Source organism: Anomaloglossus baeobatrachus, chromosome 6, assembly GCF_048569485.1.
Source record: "Anomaloglossus baeobatrachus isolate aAnoBae1 chromosome 6, aAnoBae1.hap1, whole genome shotgun sequence".
NCBI classification, from domain to species: Eukaryota; Metazoa; Chordata; class Amphibia; order Anura; family Aromobatidae; genus Anomaloglossus; species Anomaloglossus baeobatrachus.
This window is the reverse complement of record NC_134358.1, coordinates 426384877-426409737: the sequence shown is the minus strand read 5'-3', so window position 1 is coordinate 426409737 and position 24861 is coordinate 426384877. Positions and strand designations below refer to the sequence as shown.

The 24861-nt window shown below is 41.4% G+C and overlaps 1 protein-coding gene across 4 annotated transcripts in view; it reads left to right on the top strand.

Moving 5' to 3' along the window:
- Positions 1 to 24861, top strand: part of ULK4 (unc-51 like kinase 4) — a 1163168-nt gene that overhangs the window by 134913 nt on the left and 1003394 nt on the right. For all 4 annotated transcript variants that reach the window (XM_075315178.1, XM_075315180.1, XM_075315177.1 and 1 more), the window contains exons 15-17: positions 11620 to 11795; positions 12351 to 12397; positions 17100 to 17178. In XM_075315178.1, coding sequence (XP_075171293.1) covers positions 11620 to 11795; positions 12351 to 12397; positions 17100 to 17178 — 302 coding nt within the window. The remainder of the gene's footprint in view (positions 1 to 11619; positions 11796 to 12350; positions 12398 to 17099; positions 17179 to 24861) is intronic.

Here is a 24861-nt window from a genome sequence, read left to right as displayed (position 1 = left end):
CCTTCATAGAATCCCACACTGTATGAGATGATGCGGAACCCTCATTAAAATTAAAGAATTCCAAAATGTCCGCATGTAAAGATCCCCATATGAGCTGAACCCAAAAAGGGTTAAGTTTCCACACGGGTCTAAGTAAGATAAGAGGGTTCCTCCTTAAGATTTTAACATGTACTGGTGAGTGGTCAGACACTCTTCTAGGTAAATAAGCCACCATGTGTATATATGGGGTCATAAGCGAGTTGTCTACAGCCAAGTCTATCTGTGACATAGTGCGGTGCAAGCTAGAATAACAGGAGAATTGCTTAGCTGTGGGGTTTTTATGCACCAGAAATCCACCATTCCTAGCTCATCCAGTGTCCTAGCAAAGGAGATCGGGGCAGCGTTTTATGAGATATTGCCCGTGTAGAGCTTATCAAGGAAGCAGTGTAGATAAGTGTTTTAATCCCTTACTAAAAGAGTTGGTACCGTACCGTAGGGAGAGAATCAAGAACAGTGAGTATGTTTTTCAGTGGCTCCGTTGAGTAAGGTGGAGGGATATATACTGCCACTAGGATAATTTGTATATTATATATCGTACAGAGTATACAGACAAAGCGTCTCCCTGGATCAACCATTAATTTAGTGTACGTGAATGGAATGCACTTGTGCACCAATATACTCACACCCCTTATATGGGTTAAATATGTGGAATGATATTCGTGCACAATCCATTTTCTTCGTAGTAGGTGAATATTATCCTTCACTATGTGGGTGTCAGACAGACACAGGACAGCCGAACAAAATTGCTGCAACTGGGTAAAAACAGCACATTGCTTATTTGCATATTCCATTCCTCTGACATTCTATGCCACAACATTTATCAGTGACACCATAAGTGTGGATTAGGAAATGAACCTAGGAACACTGCCGTCCACAGAGGCAAAGAGGTGGATCCTGCATATATATATGTATATATACTATACTATGTGTATATATGTATATATACTATACTATGTATATATACAGTATACCGTTACTGAATAGAGCACACAGCCAGAGTATACAATGCAACACATGAAAGAAAAATGGGACGAGAAATAAGAAGAGGAGTCAAAAACGATACCACACAACTGTATGCAGCATAGCATCCTCCCAACACAAGAGTAACATATACTGTACATTCCTCTCAAATGGAGAGAACCGGAGCTAAACAACCGCCTGGGATCAATACAGGCAGAAGGAGGCATACAGGACATCCCTTCAGAGATTAAAAGCCAGAGAGCAGTTGCCCCCGCCTGGGATCCCAAATAAACCATGGTATAACATCTATTCCAGCATAGCGTTCCATACGAAAACGAGGCCTGGTAGAAAAAAGTGTCACACAAGTATTTCCTCTATTTATGGAACTCTCATTGACATCCAACAAGGACACAGCTGTGTCAAAAAAGTGAGTGTCTCCATTTGCAGCAATGCGCAGTTTAGCAAGATACATCATAGAATATGGCACTTGCAGATTTCATAGGCGTTTTTTTAACATCAGTGAATTGTGCCCTTTTGCGCTGCACCTCCATAGAGAAATCTGGGAAGATTGAGATTTTACTCCCATTAATTGCAAGGTCTGTAATGTCCCTGGTTTTACATAGGATGGAGTTTCGGTCTTTAAAGTGCAGGAGTTTAAGGAGGATGGGTCGTGGGGGTGCTCCTAGTGGGGGAGGACAAGTGGGCACACTTTGTGCCCTTTCAATAATGAAGAAGGGGAAAGCACCTCCTTTCCAATAGTGTCCATCAGCCACCTTTCAAAAAACGCCAGGAAGTCACCACCCTCCACGTTCTCCGTTCTCCGGTACCCCCACCACCCATAAATTGCTCCTCCGGGAGTGGTTTTCCAAGTCATCCACTTTATTTAATAATGCTGCAACATTGTTTGGCTTTTCCCAATGCCCGTGTCATTGGTGGCAGCTTGTCTTCTGCTGTGCTCAGGCGGATCTTTAGTTATCTCTCTCTGGCAGTCACCCCCCGTAACTCCCATCTAATGCAGGCCACATCTGAAGTAATCTGTGTACTCATGGTGACTAACGTTCTGTTGTACACGTTTACAGCTGCAAGGTCTTTCCCAGTGTAGGCTCAGGGAGAACAGGGCCTGACTCCTCCATATCTCCCCCTCCCCTGCTCTCCTCCATGTGCTGTGCTGCGTGCAGATGTTGAGCCAGCAGGCACCGAGTTACTCACAGCCCTCCTGGTCTCCAGACTCTCCTCCTGCACCATGCTTTAAGCGGGTCCGCCATCGGTGGTGTGCCCGGAGGTAAGTGCTGCCCCTGGGGCGCACCTAGCAAAGTGCTCCAATTTGCTGGCCGCCTCTGCTGCTCTGTTGTGGGCAGGAGCTGCCAGCGCCATCTTGAGGGTTGCAGCGTCGCGGTCCTGAGGATCTTTACACCCCTTTTTTGGTGTTGCTCATGGCAGCTGTGAGTCTCTAATGCACTCCTGGGCGTCCGTGCAGTCCACCAGGGTCCGTGGGTTTAGCTGGGAAACAGGATAAATGAAGGAGCGGGGGAGCTCCACCAACTTCTATTGTAAAGAATGGAGCATCTGCCAAGCGGAAAATTCTTGACAAATTGACGTGTCCATTTCATGTGAACATACCCCAAGGGACAATCTACCTTCCCCCTTACCTACTTTGTTGAGCTTGCTGAAATCAACAAATTGAGACAGCCATGATTTATCTTGGCCATGAAATATAGAGCTTCTTTTGCCGAAAGTAGGAATAACTGTAATTTGTGATTAGCTGTAAGTAGATTGGCTGGAACATGTGCATGTACATGGCTGTGTTCACATTTTGAATATTGGATCGACATCACGTGTAATCAATGCTTTGCCGATTTTTGGCTCATGGAGTGGCTATTGGTGCAGCTTGTAGGGGTTTACGCTGTGCTAGTGCCTAATGTTCTACAAATTAACACAGACGATTACATGGAAACACAGTCTATTGGACATGATGTGCTGCAAGCTGTCCAAATGGCTGTGTATAATTATAACTAGTAGCCATACACTTCTAAGGGATTTCACTGAAGAAAATGCAAGTTTTACTGAAACTTTTCCCCAAAAATGTATATCAATCTGATTAGCTCTCATCTTGCCTGTAGGTCAGATACCATTTTTCACATGACCGATTCCCTTTAAGTTTGTTCCGCAGAAGCTCAATTCCAGAATGTTGCAGTAATATGTCAATCTGCGTGCGTGTGTTGTATGTATGTATGTATGTATGTATGTATGTATATAATAAATATATATAATCCTTATTGTGAGATGCAGCAATCATCGGACGTAACAGCTATAGGTGGAGCGGAGCTCCGTCCGACAATTGTAACCTGTTGCCAATCTGTGACGGCGGCATTTAATGCTCGCCATCGGAGGCACATTATTCTATGCTCCCATTCATGCCCATAATGCAATCTTAAAGCGCCATAATGGGCCGGACATCTGCTGAACACTCCAATTCCTGTAATGACAGTACTTCTTTGAAAGCCACACAGTATAAGGCTTTCATAGACACCATGGTTCTCACGTTACACAGCAGTACTGTAGTATTGCTGTGTATAGTCCAAGCGATGATGAAGATGATCGCAGATTTCAGTCCCCTAGGGGGAACTAATACATGCAGATGACAGGTAAAAAAGAAAAAAAGGTTTAAAAAATCTGATAAAATGAAAACAAAATATAACCGTTAAAATCGCTCCCCTTAACTCCAATTAAAAAAAAACAAAACACATATTTGGTTTCGCTACATTCATAAAAGTCCGATCTATGAAAATACATTAATCCAAACTGTAAACTGCGTAATGAGAAAAAATCAAAATGCCAAAGTTTGTTTTTTCGCTCATTGCAACAGTGAAATAAAATGTAATAAGAGGTGATCAAAACATCATATTTACCCCCAAAATGTAATCAATAAATATGTCAGCTCAGGGCGCAAAAATTAAGCCCTCACACAGCACAGTAGGCTGCAAATTGCAAATGTTACTAGCCTCAGAAAATGTTGTCACAAGCACTTTTTGGCTATGTGCACACGTTGCATTGTTTCCTGCGTTTTGGCTGCGTTTAAAACTGCATTGTGTCATTGACAAAATGCATGAGTTGTGCTTCCCCAGCAAAGTCTATGAGAAGTCAGAAAATTCCATGTGCACGTTGCACTTTTTTTTGCCAGCGTTTTGGATGACAAATATTTGACAAAATCGATGCCTAAAAAAAGCAGCATGTCACTTCTTCAGTGCGTTTTGGTTGAATTTTCCACCCATTGAAATCAATGAGGTGTCGCATGTCTCTCTCTGATCTCTCTCTCACACCGATCTTTCTCTAACCGATCTCCCTCTCTCATACTTACCGATCACGGGTGCGGCGTTGCACGGCTGTCACAAATCTCCGGCGGCTTCTCCAGTTTCTGAAAATACCGGCTGCTCATTATTCCATCTTGTATTCACTGCTTCCCCCGCCCACCGGTGCCTATGATTGGTTGCAGTCAGATGACGCCCCCACACTGAGTGACAGATGTCTGACTGCAACCAATCACAGCCGCTGGTGGGCGGGTCTATATTGTGCAGTAAAATAAATAAATAATCCTTAAAAAAAAAAAACGGCGCGCGGTCCGCCCCAATTTTGATACCAGCGAAGGTAAAGCCACACGGCTGAGGGCTGGTATTCTCAGGATGGGGAGCCCCCCAGCCTAAAAATATCAGCCAGCAGCCGCCCGGAATTGCCGCATCCATTAGATGATCAGATCAGCGTGATGACAATGAAGTCGGGTGAAGTTTATCCGAGTTAATTGTCATCGCGCAGCTCTGTCTCGCAGCCGGCCATGCTCTATGGGGATGTAGGGATGTAGCAGAGCAGAGTGGGACCGCACTGTCAAAAATGCATCCAAAATGCATTCAAAACACATTCAAAATGCATGTGTTTTGGATGATTTTTTTTTTGTCAAACGCAGTGTTTACAGTTGTCAAAACACTGCAGTTTATTTGGCAAGCCAGAACGCAGTGTGTGCACATAGCCTTTTTTTTCTTACATGAATCCACATTTTTTTTACACCACTTAAATAAATAAATTAAAAAAGGCACATGTTTGGTATCTGTTTACTCATACTGACCTGGAGAATCATATTGCTAAGTCAATTTTACCATATAGTGAACAAGGTACTAAAATAAAATACTAAACCAAGAAAAAAATTTCACTCTTTTTGGTTTTTTTGCTGCACTTGGAATTTTTTCCTCTACTTTCCAGTACGCCATATAATAAAATGAATTGGTGTCATTCAAAAGTACAACGTGTCCTGAAAAAACAAGCCCTCATATGTCTGTGGATGGAACAATTAGAAAGTTATACCTCTGTGAAAAAGGAGAGGGAAAAAATGAAAGGGCAAAATTCTGAAAATTGCCCAATCAGGAAGGGGTTAATGGCTGGGCCTGTGCACAGGCAAGTGTGGTCACTGGGCAGTATAAACACAAGGCTTTTGGGACTGGAATTTCAAGTGCAAATAAAGATACACGCATATTATCCACTTTACGTAGCGCTTGTTCTCCTTTAAATCATTTATTCCAAATTATTTTGTTATTGATGTGATATCCATGTTACAACATACGGGAAATATGTGATTATTTAGGCTCTCTACACACGTGTAACTGTAAGCATTATTCTGTTATGTCTGAAATACAGATAATAAGCATTACGAGACATCCACTAGCCAAATGCAAAAGAAGAGACTTTGAAGGTCATAAATGAAAGTAAAATAATAAAGCAACTTCCTTTATTTTAATATGGGAAACTCCATTACAGAAAAATGGCAGAAATACCTTCCTCCGTCTATTATTCAAATATTGAACGAACAAAGAAATCACATAATGCATCTAAAATGACAGCATAATACTCTGCACCGCACCAGTAAAATGTTTTTAATGCCGGGATGGAATTTTTTACTTGCAGTAAAATGCATCTTTACGATGAGACCAGCTCCTTATATCATGTAGAGGATTATTTGTCTGTGATTACTGTTATTTTAGCATAATTACGTAAAGAATATTACTGTGAGCATCGCATGGCTTTACTTTGTTTATTATCCTGTCTTTTACTTTACATTCCATCTTTTTATTTAGCTATATAATACATAGTATACTGCTATAACCTTACAGTTCAGTGATAGTTTTCTTTGTTTCTGTCTGAACTTAAAAGAGCAATTCCTAATCAGGAATTTCATAATCTCAATTAGAGAGGAGCAAATATTTGTAAATTTTAATATTTAATATTTGCAGCGAATAGATTCACCATGAATCAAAAATCTAAAGCCGATAATTGCTTTGAAAAGAAAATGTTTGACGTAGGGAGGGACGTAGAAATAGGAGAGTCACTATGTTAAATGTGTATTATTCTCTGGTATTCTTCAGTGTCGCGCAGTCACACTCACTCTTTAGCGTTTCTTCAGTGTTTTATGACTTCATCATCTTATGGCTAAACTGTGAGCTCTCACTATCCAGATTCACCACAATATGGCGGCACCATTCCCTGTCTTAACTTTTATACAGACTATGATAGTCCCTCCTGCTTGGCTGTGCTGTACTATGTGATGTCTGCAAGGCATTATAAGGAAGCTTGCCCAGCTGCGCCCAAGGGCTTGCAGTCCTTCTCTGGTTGATGCAGTCTTTCACAATTTGTAGAAATAGTGGTTGATATTTTATAATATTTGCACATAGTGAATCACATTGTGTTCAAATTTAGTGGATTCGGAGAAATGGGAAAACAAATTTAATTTTTATCAAATCAATTTTTCTCTTCTCTCGTTAACTCCAAAGATTCTGAAATGGCTTATGAAATTGTGACATTATTAAATTTGTTTTGGTACTGTTATCTTAAAAGGGTTATTCCCATCTTCAAGATCCTATACCAATATGCAGTAGGTGCACTAATATTGGCAATTACTTCCAATTAGAAATTTAGTATAGTTCTCCTGATATAGCCACGTTTCTTACCTCATCTGCAGGGCATTGCTGCGTAGAAATCCATGGTTACCACCATGGAGATCCAACTCACTATATGGGTGGATGTAACCATGGATACCTAAGCTGCAATGCCCTGCACATGAAGTAAAAGATATGGGTATACCGTATCAGGAGAACTTAAACTACATTTCTAATTGGAGGTATTTGCTAATAATATTGTTATTACACCTACTACATATTTGGAAAGGATCTGGGAGATGTGAATACCCCTTTTAAAGGGGTGGTTCACCCATATTTTTTATTGTCTAGATCGATATTATATTGAGAAACAATGTTTCTCTCAAATACCTTGTGTTGGCAATAGTGCCTGTGAGAGGCGCTGTTGCAGACCGCTGTTCCCCATCCAGTGACGTACCCGTCAAGTGCTGCACACATCACATCCGTGCAGCCGGCTGCATTCTGAGCCCATCTGCTCCCCCCACCCTCTTCCCTCACAGCACAGCGCGTCTCTTGCTTGCAGCATTCTGCGAGGAGGGAGGGGGGAGCAGGAGACGCGCTGTGCTAGGAGGGAGGGGGAGCAGGAGACGCGCTGTGCTAGGAGGGAGGAGGGAGGGGGAGCAGGAGACGCGCTGTGCTAGGAGGGAGTAGGGAGGCGGGAGCAGGAGACGTGGTGTGCTAGGAGGGAGGCGGGAGCAGGAGATGTGCTGTGCTAGGAGGGAGGGGGGAGCAGATGGGCTGTGACAGCAGTGAAACACCGCGCACAGCTCATAGTCTGGAAGAATGTAGCAGGCTGCACGGATGTGACGTGTGCAGCATTTGACGGTGACGTCACTGGACTGGGAACAACAGTCTGCAACAGCGCCTCTCGCAGGCACTATTGCCAACACAGGGTATTTGAGAGAAGCATTGTTTCTCAACATAATATCGAACTAGACAATAAAAAATATGGGTGAACCACCCTTTTAAGATCCATTCTTGATTGCTGCTTATTGCAGTTCATGTTCTAACTTGTTTAGGTGTAGCTGGCAATATACAGTTAGGTCCAGAAATATTTGGACAGTGACACAAGTTCAGTTATTTTAGCTGTTTACAAAAACATGTTCAGAAATACAATTATATATATAATATGGGCTGAAAGTGCACACTCCCAGCTGCAATATGAGAGTTTTCACATCCAAATCGGAGAAAGGGTTTAGGAATCATAGCTCTGTAATGCATAGCCTCCTCTTTTTCAAGGGACCAAAAGTAATTGGACAAGGGACTCTAAGGGCTGCAATTAACTCTGAAGGCGTCTCCCTCGTTAACCAGTAATCAATGAAGTAGTTAAAAGGTCTGGGGTTGATTACAGGTGTGTGGTTTTGCATTTGGAAGCTGTTGCTGTGACCAGACAACATGCGGTCTAAGGAACTCTCAATTGAGGTGAAGCAGAACATCCTGAGGCTGAAAAAAAAGAAAAAATTCATCAGAGAGATAGCAGACATGCTTGGAGTAGCAAAATCAACAGTCGGGTACATTCTGAGAAAAAAGGAATTGACTGGTGAGCTTGGGAACTCAAAAAGGCCTGGGCGTACACGGATGACAACAGTGGTGGATGATCGCCGCATACTTTCTTTGGTGAAGAAGAACCCGTTCACAACATCAACTGAAGTCCAGAACACTCTCAGTGAAGTAGGTGTATCTGTCGCTAAGTCAACAGTAAAGAGAAGACTCCATGAAAGTAAATACAAAGGGTTCACATCTAGATGCAAACCATTCATCAATTCCAAAAATAGACAGGCCAGAGTTAAATTTGCTGAAAAACACCTCATGAAGCCAGCTCAGTCCTGGAAAAGTATTCTATGGACAGATGAGACCAAGATCAACCTGTACCAGAATGATGGGAAGAAAAGAGTTTGGAGAAGAAAGGGAACGGCACATGATCCAAGGCACGCCACATCCTCTGTAAAACATGGTGGAGGCAACGTGATGGCATGGGCATGCATGGCTTTCAATGGCACTGGGTCACTTGTGTTTATTGATGACATAACAGCAGACAAGAGTAGCCGGATGAATTCTGAAGTGTACCGGGATAAACTTTCAGCCCAGATTCAGCCAAATGCTGCAAAGTTGATCGGACGGCGCTTCATAGTACAGATGGACAATGACCCCAAGCATACAGCCAAGGCTACCCAGGAGTTCATGAGTGCAAAAAAGTGGAACATTCTGCAATGGCCAAGTCAATCACCAGATCTTAACCCAATTGAGCATGCATTTCACTTGCTCAAATCCAGACTTAAGACGGAAAGACCCACAAACAAGCAAGACCTGAAGGCTACGGCTGTAAAGGCCTGGAAAAGCATTAAGAAGGAGGAAACCCAGCGTTTGGTGATGTCCATGGGTTCCAGACTTAAGGCAGTGATTGCCTCCAAAGGATTCGCAACACAATATTGAAAATAAAAAATTTTTTTTTGGGTTTGATTTATTTGTCCAATTACTTTTGACCTCCTAAAATGTGGAGTGTTTGTAAAGAAATGTGTACAATTCCTACAATTTCTATCAGATATTTTTGTTCAAACCTTCAAATTAAACGTTACAATCTGCACTTGAATTCTGTTGTAGAGGTTTCAGTTCAAATCCAATGTGGTGGCATGCAGAGCCCAACTCGCGAAAATTGTGTCACTGTCCAAATATTTCTGGACCTAACTGTATCATGGAAAACAGGTGCCAACAATCGTCTGCTGCCACAGCAGATTTCAACTGATTGGTGGGAGCTGCCCAGTGTTAAGCCTGCTTTACACGCTGCAATGTATCTTACAATGTGTCGGCGGGTCACGTCGTAAGTGACGCACATCCGGCATCGTAAGGTACATTGTAGTGTGTAACAGGTACGTGCGATTGCAATTGAACGTTAAAACGTTCATCGCATACACATCGTACCTTTCTCTAGAATTGCACGTCAGATAGTTCATCGTACCCGGGGTAGCACACATTGCAGTGTGTGACACCCCGGGAACGATCAACAGATCTTACCTGCGGCTCCCGGCCCACAATGCAGAAGGAAGGAGGTGGGCGGGATGTTTACGTCCCGCTCAGCTCCACCCCTCCGCTTCTATTGGCCGGCTGCCGCGTGACGATGTGACGCCGAATGTCCCTGCCACTCCAGGAAGGGAACGTTCGCCACCCACATCGAGGTCGTATGGAAGGGTAAGTATGTGTGACGGGGGTTAATTGTTCGTGCAACAATTGTTAATTGTTCAACAAATTGAACGTGCCACACATACGATGGAGGCGTTGCAAATCGCATACGATATTGTATGCGAAATTACAACGTGTAAAGCAAGCTTTAGACTCCCCCAATCTTCTGTTTGACATATTCCACCTAGAGGTCATTCATAGTTTAGTCCCTGACGACTCTTTAGATTTAAAAAAAAAAATAAAATATATCGGCTGGTGAAAACCTGCTGTAAAGGAAGCAATATTATTACGATTTATCTTTCATTACTGCTACAGTCTCTATACTTATAAATTTGCAGTCCTTAGTGCACATTTTGATCAAATTGTATGAACTCACCTGCCACAACAAGCTGGTCTCATTCACGTTCATAAACTTTTTAACCTCTTAGTGTGTATAACCATAACTATACGGCTTGCGCTAGGGTCTGCAAGAGCTGAGTTCCCTCCAGATGCTGCCCGCTCTATTACATGGCTGCCATATGCCTATAAGAGAAGCTGGAGCTGATCTCCCATCACTGTTAACGATTTAGATTCCTTTCACAATCTCTGACAACAGCATCTAAATGACTTAATTGTCATTACACAACGGCGTTCATCAACCTATATGATCTGATCATCAATGGGTTACTGCTGATGGTCCCCGTCGCTGCCATCTTGGTACTCCCATGAAGCCCAGTGATTTGTTGAGTGCCTTTTGAAGATTGTGATATACTATATATACTGCTAAAGAGCGGTACTGAAGTCTATAGTTTAAGCAATCAGAAGATTGCCACTTGAAGCCCCCTAAGGTGAATTAAAAATTAGACATTAAAAACTGTTTTAAAACTATATACAATTTTAAATCATTTCCATTTTTTTTCATTAAAAAAAAGAAATGTTATCTGTTATTGCCAGTTACATAAAAAAAAGATCTACCTCTAGCAGCCACTAGTGTAGTAGAGCTGTTAAACGTTGCTGTCAGTCTCTGACAGCGGCATTGACCGATCGCTGGCATGGGGATGTGTTCATGGGATGCCAAAGGTTTTTTATGACAACCAGGCGTCTTTTTTTGAAGAACTTTTCACTTTTTTAGTGAAAAACAAAGACCTTCAGAGATTGTTTCTAACTTATAAAGGAGGTGATAATGTGAAGAATAGTTCAAGGGGTGATAACTTGAAGAAATGTTCCTGTTTCTCACCCGGAGTTCTACAGAGGTTATACGTGGGTATCTGATCTTTGTTCTTGCTGTCACTTGCAGCTCACACACTCCTATGCACAGGCATGTAACCATGAAGTTTTATGCTCCACAGCCTTAGACAAATGCCATCCTCTAATATGATGCAAATTGATAAGCTTTTATATTTTGCAGTCTTCTATATGTCCCATTAAGATGTATTCTGAAAGCTATAAACACGGACTTGTCCATCTAATTGTTTTGTTTTTTTCTTTGCTTTCTTTGATTTCACAGGAGAAAAATTGGCATCTATGAAAGAGCCTGAATGGAGCAACTTTCTTACACAACTGAGCTCCCTGCTGGATTCAGCTGAGAAGGTGGCACCACGGGCAAAGCTTAATTTACTCTGCTACTTGTGCACTGTGTCTGGATATAAGGAAGTGGCCACCAGGCTAATCAATTCCCAGATCGTGAGCAACCGTTACTATTATTATTTAGTATGTCTTGAAACCCACGATTCATGTCATATTGGATTACCAAACAGAAAAAGAAAATCTCTCATGCAGCGGTGTCCCCATTCCTTCAAATGAAATTGCTGTAAATCCAATGGAACAATATCCTTTCTGCTAACTCCCAGACCATGCAGCTGAATTATTGAATTTCTTTCTATCACGAGCACTTCTAGTATTGAGTATATGTGAGGCAGAAAACAAGAAACAAGGGATTTCCTGTGCTGGATAATGCAATATGCACATATAGTCACTCATTGATTCAGGTTTTTAATATTCTACCATTTCCTTGTGGTCTATAATTGTCATTACTGGCAGAAGTGAAGAATTTCATGGACTTCTGACGTCCTTTCTAGTCATATAACGCTAGTGTGTGTGTGTGTGTGTGTGTATATATATATATATATATATATATATATATATATATATATATATATATATATATACATAATAATTGTTTCTATTTTATTTTTTTTCCCAGTAAAAAAATTAAAGTCTTATTTTTTTTATTTACAGTTCTCATCTCTTCTTCACCAGTTACGTGGAGCACCAAATTGGGATATGTAAGTTAAATATTACATTATGATTTTGCAATTATTTATTACTTATTGCAGCCTTGACACTTGCTACATTTGGATACACGTGATAAACGCATACCTCTCTTTCAGTGAATTGTTGGGATCTGAGCAATTCAGCAATCAGACATTTATAGCATATACTATTGGTATAACTGTTACTATTATTTTAAAGCATATTTAATTTGAGGGTGCTGTACAAATGAAAACTGATTTAAGTACATAAAATAAGTTGAAAAAATGAGTACAATAAACATGAGATATTTACACAGTAGGACAGAGGACACTGCCAATAAGATCTTTCAGTAATCAAGGGGAAAGGAGATAGAAGAGGTGAAAGGTTCCCATATAGCCATGTGGTGCAGGCAGGATTATTTTAGGTTGGAAAAGGTGTTTGGTTTTCTGGTTGCTGTTAATAATTTTAGAGGTGGGGTAGTGTCTGATTGGTTGAGGTAACAAGTTCTAAATTATAGTTGAAGCACAGGAGCAATCTTGGAGAAACCCTGTTTTTCAAAAAAATAAGCCCTAACTTGATTTTTAGGGATTTTTGGAGTAGGCTATAAATATAAGCCCTACTCTAAAAATAAGCCCTAGTTAGTCAGTACCTCCAGCGCTAGGTTTTGTCACATGATGCTAGGTTAAGTCATTAACATCACAAACACATAACCTAACGCTGGAGGCACTGTAATAGGCATGATGTAGCTCCCAAATTGTCCTGCCGCTTCCTCCCACCATGGCAGGTTAAAATCTGCTCACCTCCTCTTGAGTCCCACCTCATGAGTGTTGTCATCTGGTTCCCGCCTCCTGGCCGCTACTGCACTATGATGTTTGCTTGGTTGCCACTTCCGAGTCCCGCTTCCTGGCAGCTACTGTGCTACAGTATGGGCTTGGCTCCCGCTCTAGGGTCCCACCTCTTGCCTTCCGAGTGCGGCCTCTTGGATCCCGCCTCCTGGCCATCCCTGCTCGCTTCTGCAGGAACCGCTACATGCGACATCACAACCACCGTTCCCAAGTCCCTCTCCAGACTCCCGCCTTCTTCCCCCTCCTGGCCACATAGAGAAGAAGAGTGCCACTGCTACATAAAGTGTTTTGAGAGTGCCAGTAAGGGTTACCATTAGAGACACTGACACTGCACCAGCAATTCTGAATGTAAGTTAGGGTTAAGGTTACTAACCCTAAAGCTGGCCATAAACCTTCAAGGTAAATTGAAGCATAAATGTGTGATTTGTTATTCATGGAAAAAAGCCCTCCCCCAAAAATAAGCCCTAGCCCTTTTGTTATAACAAAAATAATATAAGGCCCTGTCTTATTTTTGGAAAAACATGGATGTCACTTGAGGAGAAGCAAGAACAGAGCAAAAACAGAATCGTTGAAGAATCAGAGCTTGTGTGTAATGTATGGGACAATTTGTCACAGTTGTACAAAGGGGGACAAGGCTTGAACACTTGTCATTGACATATTTTGAACTGAATTCACTGGACAAATGGTAGTCAGTCATTGGATTGGCAGAGTGAAGGCTCCTTTCATGTGTATTGTACAGAAATTATCTTAAGACCTGATTGCTTTATGACAAAAAATAAAAATACATTTATTTAGTATCCCTGTGTTCAGAAATTTTCGATCTATCAAAATATGAAACAAACTAATCTTATTGTTTAAACAGCGTAACAAAAAATAATTAAAGATTCTAGAATTACGTTTTTTTTACGTCCTCTGCAACATTGCAATAAAATACGTTGTTTTGATCACCTCTTATTGTATCTACCCCAAATTGGTATCAGTAAATAACCTTTGCATAGGGTCAGTAGATACTTTTAAAGGGGTTATCTGGCTTATTTTGACTTTTTTTTGTTATTACACTTATTACACTATTGGGCTACATTGGCAAGTAAGTAGATAGTAAGTAAGTAAGTAAGTAAGTAAGTAAGTAACTACCTACCTGCCCTGCTGTCAGCCCCTCTCCCCCGGCTCAGAGCATGTAACTGCTCCTGCCGTGATTTTGCAGTTTCCTGTGATGTCACGACGACTGGGCATGCGCTTATGCTGCCTTGTCGATGGGCATCACAGCTGCCCTGCTGGGCAGGTACATGGCGCCGTAATCCCCGCCCCCCTCCACCGCACACTCCCACATTCCATAATGCAGGGGTCTCGCTGTCTGTATGCTGCACACAGCCCCTGATGCTGCTGGCAGCGTGCAGGCAGTGTCCCCTTGCTGAACGCTGCTTGTGCAGGGGCCTGTGTAGTCAGCGCTGTATAGCAGATGACTGATTCCCGGGCGCTCTGCAGATGGGAGCTCTGTATACAGTGATGATCAGAGGCCAGCAGCGGATCACTGCACTAGCTGTATACTGAGTTCGGCTCTGCAGAGTGCCCTGGAATCTGCATCTTATATAAAGCACTGTCAGCGGCCTCTGCAGAGGGCTATGCAGTCAGTGCTTTATAACAGATGACAGATTCCCGGGCGCTCTGCAGAGCTAAGCTCTGTATACCGCTATGATCAGCCGCCGGCCAATCAGAGGCCAGCAGCTGATCACTGGTGAAGCTGTATAGAGAGCTCATCCTGCACAGCATCTGGGAATCTGTTCTCTGACTGCACGGCCCCTGCACCAACAGCGATCAGCAAGGAGGAGGTTGTGGCTGCAAGAGGCAGAACACAGGGCACCGAGGGAACGAGGACAGGTGAGAAAAATGTGTTTGTTTTTTTTTTTGTGTGTGACGAATGGCAGACTAGGGGCCAATTCTACAGGAGAGCGCATTACTACAAGAAGAGCCCAAGGGGACAGTACTACAGGATGGGCACAAGGAATGGGGACATTACTATAGTATGGGGACTGGGATGGGCACATTACTACATTATATGTGCGGTGGATCTGAGGATTAATGCTCTGTACTACCAATGATTGGATATACGGTGCAGTAATATCTCATCTGTGACAAAACAATCACCTCACATATAATGTAGTAATGTTCAGTGCTGGAGCAGAATACTGTCAGTCAATGTGTGTGCAGGGGGAGGGGCTGGACAGTAAGGCTGGGCGGTGCCAGCTCTGACTTTGAAGTTCGGTAGTCAGGCATGCAATGTTTGGTAGAGCTGCATGTAAACAAAGAGCTGCAGAGAATAAAGTGATATTTTGAGAGGAAGAAAAGTTAGAAAATATATAAAACACCCCTACATTTTTTTTTTTTTTTTTTTTTTTTTAACAATACAGCACAGATTAGCTTAAAAAAAATTGTGGAGTTTGTCGGACAACTCCTTTAAATAAAATAAGGTAGGGTCAACATAACACCATTGTGATTATGTACATACAGCATGTGAAATAAATATTAAACTCGTCACTAATTTTCTAAGTAAATATATTTCTAAAGTTGCTATTGACGTGAATTTCTCCCAAATGTCGGTAACAACCCATCTACACAGGCAAAGAAACCAAACCATAAATGTTCATACATTTAGTGATGTGTAATAATGAGAAACGACGGGAAAAGTATTTAGAACGTTTACAGAAATGTTTTTAGTACTTCATATTCCAGCCTTTGTTTGTGATGACATTTTTAAGACTCCTCCTGTATGGAGAATCTAGTGGCATTCATTGCTCAGGTGTGATTTTGGCCCTTTCTTTCAATTCCTGAATGTTCCGTGGGCTCCTTCTATGAACTCTGAACTTTTAGTTCATTCCATACATTTTCTATTGGATTCAGGTCAGTGATAGGCTAGATTGCTTGATTTTCTATTACTTGTTTTTATTTTAGATCCTTCAGTAGTTTACAAATTCTTCTGTATCCAGTGCCAGTAGTATGTTTTGCAACAGTTTTTGAGACCACTCATTAATTTTACCCATCATGAGATGTTTCTTATGTGGCACCTTGGTAATGAGATACCTTTTCTAGGCCGTCAGTTGAACCCGCTGATATTAATGTTCACGAAGTGTCAAGATTACTTTCTAATTACTGATAGATTTCAGCTGAAGTCATGATATTCCATGACTTTTTGCACCTCTTAACTCCATGTGTTCAATATTTTTCACCAGTGTAATTTTTCATTTTTACACAAAAGTAACTTTATGGAAATCTATGGTTTGATTTCTTAGCCTGTGTGGATTGGATGGGTTGTTACCAACATCAGGTGAGAAATTTATGTCGGTAGCATTTTTATAAAAAAAAATATATATTTACTTAAAAACTTGACATGTTTTAATTCTGATTTCATCCTCTGTATGTTGTTTCCTGAAATAAATGGAAATACGAGTGTAAAAAAGTCCCATTGGCCAATGTGAAATGTTTTGAAGTTTTGTTTCCATTTTTTTCATCGTTTGCTGTCATTAACATGTCTGTCAATCCTGTGATTTCCAGAATTCTATGACATTTCCCTCTTATTGTTGCATTTTCAATGTTGAGGAGTGATTCTGAGGTTCTATCAAACAATCATGTTACTGTGATACTTGAATGGGTGCAGTGTACAGGTGTCAGGGGTCCTGACCATTTCCCTTCAAAACTTTCCGCTTGTCGACTTCTCACTACATGTTTTACACCTTGATGCATGGCTTCCTTATTCACCTCTCTTGTTTCTCATTACATAGAATTATTTTGAACCATTATGTTAAGTGCAGCAAGTTATTTTATCACTGCGACGACTTTTCTTACTGACCTTACTAATTGTTGTCATTAAGCTTTTTTGTCTTCATTTCTACAGACGTGCGAAGGTGGTGAGGGTCATTGGCTTATTGGCTGCGCACACATCAGAGCTTAAAGAAAATGTTCCTGTCACAGAGGTAAATTTAATTTTCAAAGATAACCGTTGATTTAATTATGACCTTTTACAAAGAAAAGTCTTATCTTCCAAGAATAATGATTTCAAGAACAAATATTAGGAAATTGAAAACAGTCGCTGTATTATAATTCTCATCAGTGAAGGACCGCTGATACAAGGTGTTATATCTAGTGCTTGGCTATGGGTTTGGTAGTAGTCCTAGAATTGTCGTTTGCACATTCTTTGTACCAGCTCCTCAGGACCTTCAGTAGGCATATCACTTGTTTTAACTTTTCCAATATGTTTTGCAACCTGAAAACCATACCAGGCAGAGTATGTTATTGATAATTTTCATCTTAAAGTGGTTGTCTGAAGTTCTTACATACGTAACATTGCAAAGTGCTTGTAAAATTGTACAATTGTAAGTTCAATCACGATGCAGACCAGAATCTCCTCAAATACAAAGATTCCACTATATCTCATTCATTACAACCTGCAGCAGGTCAAGTGATGTTTCGACAGAATTCAGTGTGAACTATTCCCAAATTGTTGGCATCATTAAAAAATACCTCCCAGTTTTACACTCAGATGAAACAGTCAGACAGATTCTTGATTTGTGGGTCAATTTTGTTTCCAAAAAAGGGAAAAGTATTGGCAGTAGTATTTCTCCTTCCGATGATCCTAAAAAATGTATAAAAAAAACCACATCGTAACTGGCTTTCACTAACAGGTTCTTTTAAATGTGGCAGGAGGGCATGTGGCTTATGTCCATATATGACCAATGAAAAATCTATTCTGTCCACTGCTAACAATAAGATTCTAAAAAATGAAGGTTTTCTTGAATTGTAATGATTCCTTTATTATATTTGTCATCACTTGTCAGGAATGCCAGCTTCAGTATGTCAGTTGTACTAGCCGTCCCTTACGTGTTCGCATTTGCCGAACATATTTATGATATACGTAATCCCATTATTAGGAATCTTTCTGGTGCTTGGTCTCAATTTGTACATTCCCATTGTGGTGATTTGAGCAATTTTAAAGTGCATGCCTTGAAACACATTATAACTAATAATATGGGCGAAAACCGTATTCAAATGTTACACCAACAAAAAGCTTTTATGATATTATATACGAACACCAGACAACCTGCAGGTTTAAACAAACAAACTGCTCTTTGGTATATTTATTAGGTTCAAGGGTATATACTCTCTTGCATATTTAATGTTTTATATTTTGCATAATTAATTACATTGACCACATCATTTCCTCTTTTGGTTTTCACTAGACCATTTATACTTCACTAGTTTGTTTTCTCCTTATGATTATGACTAAAGACCCAGCGTCTGAAATGTGTCAAGTGTAGGAAATTTTATCCTCACCATGTATTTTATTTACTAGGAATTAAAGATGATTTTTTAATCTTCACAAATTTTTGTCTATATGGACGTTTTGTGCTGGATTCCCTCCCTACTTTGAGAATGTAAAAAACACCTTTATAATACTCACCAAAGGGGGAGGTCCGATTCGATGGTTGTTGTTGCTCTTTGGTCTGGCGCCTCCTCTCTGCTGCGATTGCCGTCCTTATTCGACCCAGCCCAGTATGGATGACATGTCCTATATCATCCACACAAGCCGACATTGCGGTCCTGTGCAGGTGCTCTTTGATTTGCTCTGCAAAGTATTGTAGTGCACATGCGAGGGAGGTCTTTCAGCTTTCATTGCACCTGCATATTACAGTACTTTAATCTGCCCTGAGCAGGGCCAATCAAAGAGCGCCTGCACAGGACCGCAATGATGGCTTGTGTGTATGACGTAGGACATTTCATCCATACTCGGCTGGGTAGAAAGTGGATGTCGATCGCAGCAGTATGGAGGCGCTGGAACGGAGGGAGGAGGGCACTGGACCTGAGAGCAACGACGCCCATCGGACTAGATGCCCCTTATATGTGAATATTCTAAAAGTGATTTTCCTTTATACATCGTGGCCTGGGCACTTATACAGCATTCTGGAATGCTATATATAATAGCTCACTGGTGCTGGTGGCAGCTTATAGTCGCCTTATCTGGTGACCGGCTCCCTTTACAAATCCTATTCATTCTCAAAAACAAAGGGATATTTAATTCTTTAGTTTACAGCTAGTTGCCTAGGTTAGCAGCCATGCAGTGGTCTCAAAGCGGATGGGTTACCTACCGAAGGCGTGTGCACTACTTAGAGCTTAGACTGTACATTTTAGAGCCTGCTTGCGACATGCTGAAACAGACTTAATCGCTAGATTTGACTAGCTTTTGTCCTCTTGGTCTTTTCCTATGTTGCAGAGGCAACGTTGCCTCTACTAGTAGTCTTGAAAGGGCTCAAACAGGAAATAAGGAGGTAGAAGAGCGGTGTGTTTCTGAAAATGTAACCGGAAGAACAACCCATAGTATTGTTTTGGTAATACTTGGGGCTGATCTCATTAAAAATGTGATGCTCATGAAATGTGAAAGGTCTAATTCACGTATGCATATCCTATGCCTGCAGTATTATGCATTTGTTAGAGGACCACTCAGCTCTCCTAACATGTATGTTTTAGTAAATATTTGTATTTCTTCTTTTCTGTTAATTTTGTGTTATGATTTTGCTCCTCCCGAATATTTGTGAATAACTTGACAACTCGACTTAACTATTCTCTTTGTTAAAGGGGTGTCTCCTGACACTGGTTAGACGATGTGAGACCGTCTTTGGACATGTCCTAGACTAGTAACACACAGTTGTTAATTTATTCTTCAATTTTTACAAGAACTAAAAGGAACGACACAATGTGGAGTTTTAAGAAAAGATGCCCCAGACCAAACAATCACAATTGTATAGACGTGAGTAGAGGTGACTGGTTCTTTTTTAATGAGCAAGGTAGTGGAAGTGACCGTATTTGATAGCTGCGGTCACAATTTTGCGAGCATGAGATGAAATCTCCCTGCTTTTCTTGCTGGCTCACTTTCTGCAGAGAAATGATTTGATTTGTAGAGAGTGTCTTCTTTACATCAGACCATGTACGATTATCTTATACTGGAAAACATCCTCTCCCACGTCATTATGGTAGCTTAGGTAATCTGTATGTGTCCGCTGACAAGCATTTTGACTGTTTCCGTTTACATCTAGGAGAGATCTGGCAAAGAAACAAAGATTGTTGCCAACACTGGGATTTGAGGATAGATTGGTGCACAGTTATACAGACTGTAACTTTGGGACCATTGGATAATACAGAATTTTTAAGTGGATCCGTTATACATTTCAAATCTAAAATGGTGTTTAGAGAAGTCTAAGATTCTAAAATAAAGACTATTCTCTGTAAAATGAGTGTTACAGAACATTTATTGAAACAGTGTGTATCAGTTCCTTGAATTCCTATTTTTTATTACCCCAAAAGCAATGCAAAGGTTTTATTTTTTTCTTTTTGCAATTTTCTTCATTACCTTATGTTGCTTTTTTCCGATACAGTTTGCAGAAGCTGTCTCAGTGTTGAGTCTGTATCTTTAGAAGGCTCTTTCAACTGCTGCTCTGAAAGATCTGTACACTATACTGTTAATCAGGGAACAGGACAGTTAAAGCCCCTTTAAAACAGAAGTTTTATTATTTTCAATTGAAATATATGAAAAATTAAACACACCCATGTGAATAAGACAACACAACAAAAAAAAGTACACAATTGTATAGTCAGAGGGGACAGACCCAGGGCAAGATTCCCTTGTTCATCCCTTCCTAGCCACGGAGGTTGGCACCCTAAATAATACGAGATGGCACCCCCACTCAATAAAGACTGACCCTCTATAACCCCACACTGAACAAGCCATATGGTGCTGCTATACTCGGTGCAGGGACAAAAACAAATAGTGAGATATAGCTTCAAATAATCTAAATATGAGTGGTCAGATGATTAACAGAAAATTGCCCACAGTCCAAAAGATAAATACCCCCCATTCTGTCTAGTAATGATTCTATCAATATATCAGGAACTAAGGCTGATACTAATATCACCATATGCGTATTAACAAGAACAGTTCACCACACCCCACAATACATATCCTAAAACAGGAGTGAAGGGGGTGACCAATTAGTCTGCTACAATAGCTGTATCTAAACATAGAATACTCTGGTCATACATGATAAACCATTCATATAAAACAAGGTCTCCTAAGGTTCAAGGTCAGTCAATTATTCGTTCAATGTGCTGACACAATATATCCACAATGTGTAATAACAAAGAAATCAGGCTATACATATATAAACAATATGCTCAATAGCAAAGGTTTGGCTCTTGCCAGAACCCATCAATGTGCAATAACAAGGCTAAATTAAATATGAAAAAATGTGCCCCGTGGCATATACTTAGTTTATAGCTAGGACCCGACGTATTTCCCCCCTTCCACAATAGTATTCAGGGAGTTCATCAGGGGCAACACCCAAATAAGGATCAGCATTATTAACCAGTTAGCAAGTAAAATTAATAACCAGCAATCCAGGAACAGGAATGTCACTGTCAAAGCCTTTCAGCTGATCACCCCTGTACTTAAACAGGGAAATTCCCATATGCTTGAATATATTGTATGGATCTTGCTGAGCAGCAGTTGAAAGTAGCTTGTAAAAGAGCAAAGTGTGTAGGCAAGAAGTTATAAAAATGAAGTATATTACAAAAATTTTTAAACTGTGCAATGCCTGGGGGATAAATGGATAAGCCTATGGCTAAGAGGCACTATGTCTTTAAGGCACCCTCCCATTAAGTGAGGTGCCTGCACAACACCTTCAGTTAGTCAGTGTCCTATCTGTTTAGCTAATTGTCAGGTCCCGAGCGTCTGTCCTGTTATCCCTGTGTCCGTCATCAGTACCTGCCTTCCCATACCTACCTGTCGTGCCTACCATACCTATCCGTACCCGCCTGCCTGTCTGCCTCAGTCATCTTGCCTGCAACTGTGTCCGTACCAGAGTCCGTCTCCTGTCCTGGTGGTCAGCTGCCACAGTCCCGGTGACTGTCCTGGCGTCCGCCTTCCAGTAGGTGCTTAGATAAAGCTCTTCTCACTAAAGGATAAGCCTGGGTCCCCCTGTGGTCCAGTGGGTCCACTAATCCCGCTCGCTGTCCCTACACTGGCCGTGAGCATTACAAAGCCTTTAAGAATTGATACGGAAATTGCATTGGAAAGTTGTCTATTTAATTATACAAAAAATAACCTTTGTTCTGAAACTGCAATATCACTTTAATTTCTTAAGCTGTAAGAACTATTTACGAAAATACACAAAAAAACCCCTAAATCAACCTAGATTTAGATTTACATTTACTGAATATAAAGCTGATGTTAGAAGTGAAGCTTTCTCTTTAAGACCTGTGAAGTCTATTTCCAATCCTGGAAACCATGTGGATAGTTGTTTTTTCCTCTGAATGTCTTCTGTTTGAGAATTTAGGCATTTTGCTGGCATTTCATGATACATCCATCTTAAGCAGATTTGGCTATAAAGTGCTCTCAGCACGAAAGTGATTAATCATTTTCCAGTCTCTCATATTCTAACTCCAGTAAATTCCATGTTCAGGATTTAGTTGTCACATATGCCGATTTGAGGATTTTAGGAACTCAAGACGATGTGATGCTACTCTGATTGCATATACATCTATACGTCTACTGCCCAAAAAGGATTGGGCCCGTCATAAAAATCTTTTCTGAAGCCCTTAATCTGTTTTGTGTGGCACAATCTACAGTAAAGCTCCTCACACATTACTCCATCTGCTTGTTAGACGACCCCCAACTGCCCACCTATGGTATGTATGAGCAGTGTGGAATCACGGTTACAGCAAGAATATTATATTCTGAAACAAAAAAAATAGTAAACATACTTATAGCGAAACCATCGTGTTAATCTTTATTTCATAAATCAATAATGCACATAAAAATAAGCAACTTTGTAATATATCTTATCAGACAAATTTGCTTCTTTTTTTACCAGAACTGATCAGTCATTATCAGAATTTTCAATTCTGGGGTAAAATCTGTTTTCATTGAAGACTTTTCCATTACTGAGATAGGAGATGGCGGATACTGATGAGATTCTATGTAGATAGAAGAGGGGGCGGGGATATGTATTTAGCTCCTCCCTCTGCCTCTAGCTCCTCCCTCTGCCTCTAGCTTTTTTTATGCCTCTAGCTCCTCCCTCGTCCCATCGTCATAGAGTCTCATTAGTATTTGCAATCTCCTATCTCAATAATGGGAAAGTCTTCACTGAATACAGATTTTTTTTTTTCTGCCAGAGAAAAAAGCAGATTTCTCTGATTAGATATATTACAAAGTTACTATTGATTTATGAAATTAAAATTAAAACAACATTTAAGGCCCTGTCATACACAGAGATAAATCTGCGGCAGATCTGTGGTTGCAGTGAAATTGTGGACAATCAGTGCCAGGTTTGTGGTTGTGTACAAATGGAACAATATGTCCATGATTTCACTGCAACCACAGATCTGCCAAAGATTTATCTGTGTTTGACGGGGCCTTTACGCTTTAAACCCTTCCTGGCATTGTACGTACCGGCACATCCTATTTTGCACTGACTTGCCCAAATGGACGTATCGGTACATCCTGTGGGAGAACAATCACTTTGTCAAAAGACATGGTGATCCAGTGAAGATGGCTGGTGTCCCTGACAACAGGCCATCTTGCCTCGATGCCCAGCAGGGTGTTGCCGCCCCTTCACACCAGCAATCACTGCGATTGGCCGGTCAAATGAGACCAGCCAATCGTAGCATTGAAGCACTTCACACCAATGAAACAGCTTTTTACATTGATGTGAAGTGCTGATTTAGTGCTGTGTGTGACAATACCAATCCATGTGGGGATCGACAGTGACACAGCAGTGGTCCAACCTGCCACAATCCCTGTGATTAGTTGATCAAATGTGACCGGCCAATCACAGCAGTTTTAGCATTGAAACATTGGAGGACAGCGGTGATTGTTAGGCTACTTTTACACTTGCGTTCAGCGCATTCCGTCACTATGGAGAATAGCGCAGTCTGTTAACGCACTGCGCTATTCTCCATAGACTTGTATGGATGACGCACTGTAACGCAAGTTTCTGCGTTGCATCCGCTGGACGATGCAGCATCGTTATTTTGACACTGCGTCGGGCGGAAGGAACGCAGCATGTAACGTTTTTTTGAGCAGCGCAATCTGTAGGATTTCACTGTGCATGCTCCTTTTTTTTTTTTTTGTATCACAAACTTTATTTTTGTTGTCTCTCGGTGGCCGAAGCTGAGCGCCCACCCGCCGGCATGCCCGGCCGCCGGCAAGTGACAGCGCTCAGCTGAGCGACTGGCCGCCGGCAAGTGACAGCGCTCAGCTGAGCAACCGCCCGCCGGCATGCCCGGCCGCCGACAAGTGACAGTGCTCAGCTGAGCGACCGGCCGCCGGCATGCTCGGCCACCGGCATGTCAGGGCGCTCAGCTGATCGCCCGGCCGCTGGCATGTGAGGGCGCCCAGCTGAGCGCTCGGCCGCCGGCTATTGAGAGCGATCGGCTGATCGTTCACAATAGTCGGCTGCCGGTAAACTGTAAAGAAGAAGAAAAAAAAAAAAAAGCTTTCCGTTGTTTTGTACGATCCGTAGCATTGCGCCACTATATGCAACGCATCCGTTGCATCTGTCACACAACGCAATGCTTCGGAAGCTGTCCAACGCAAGTGTGAAACTAGC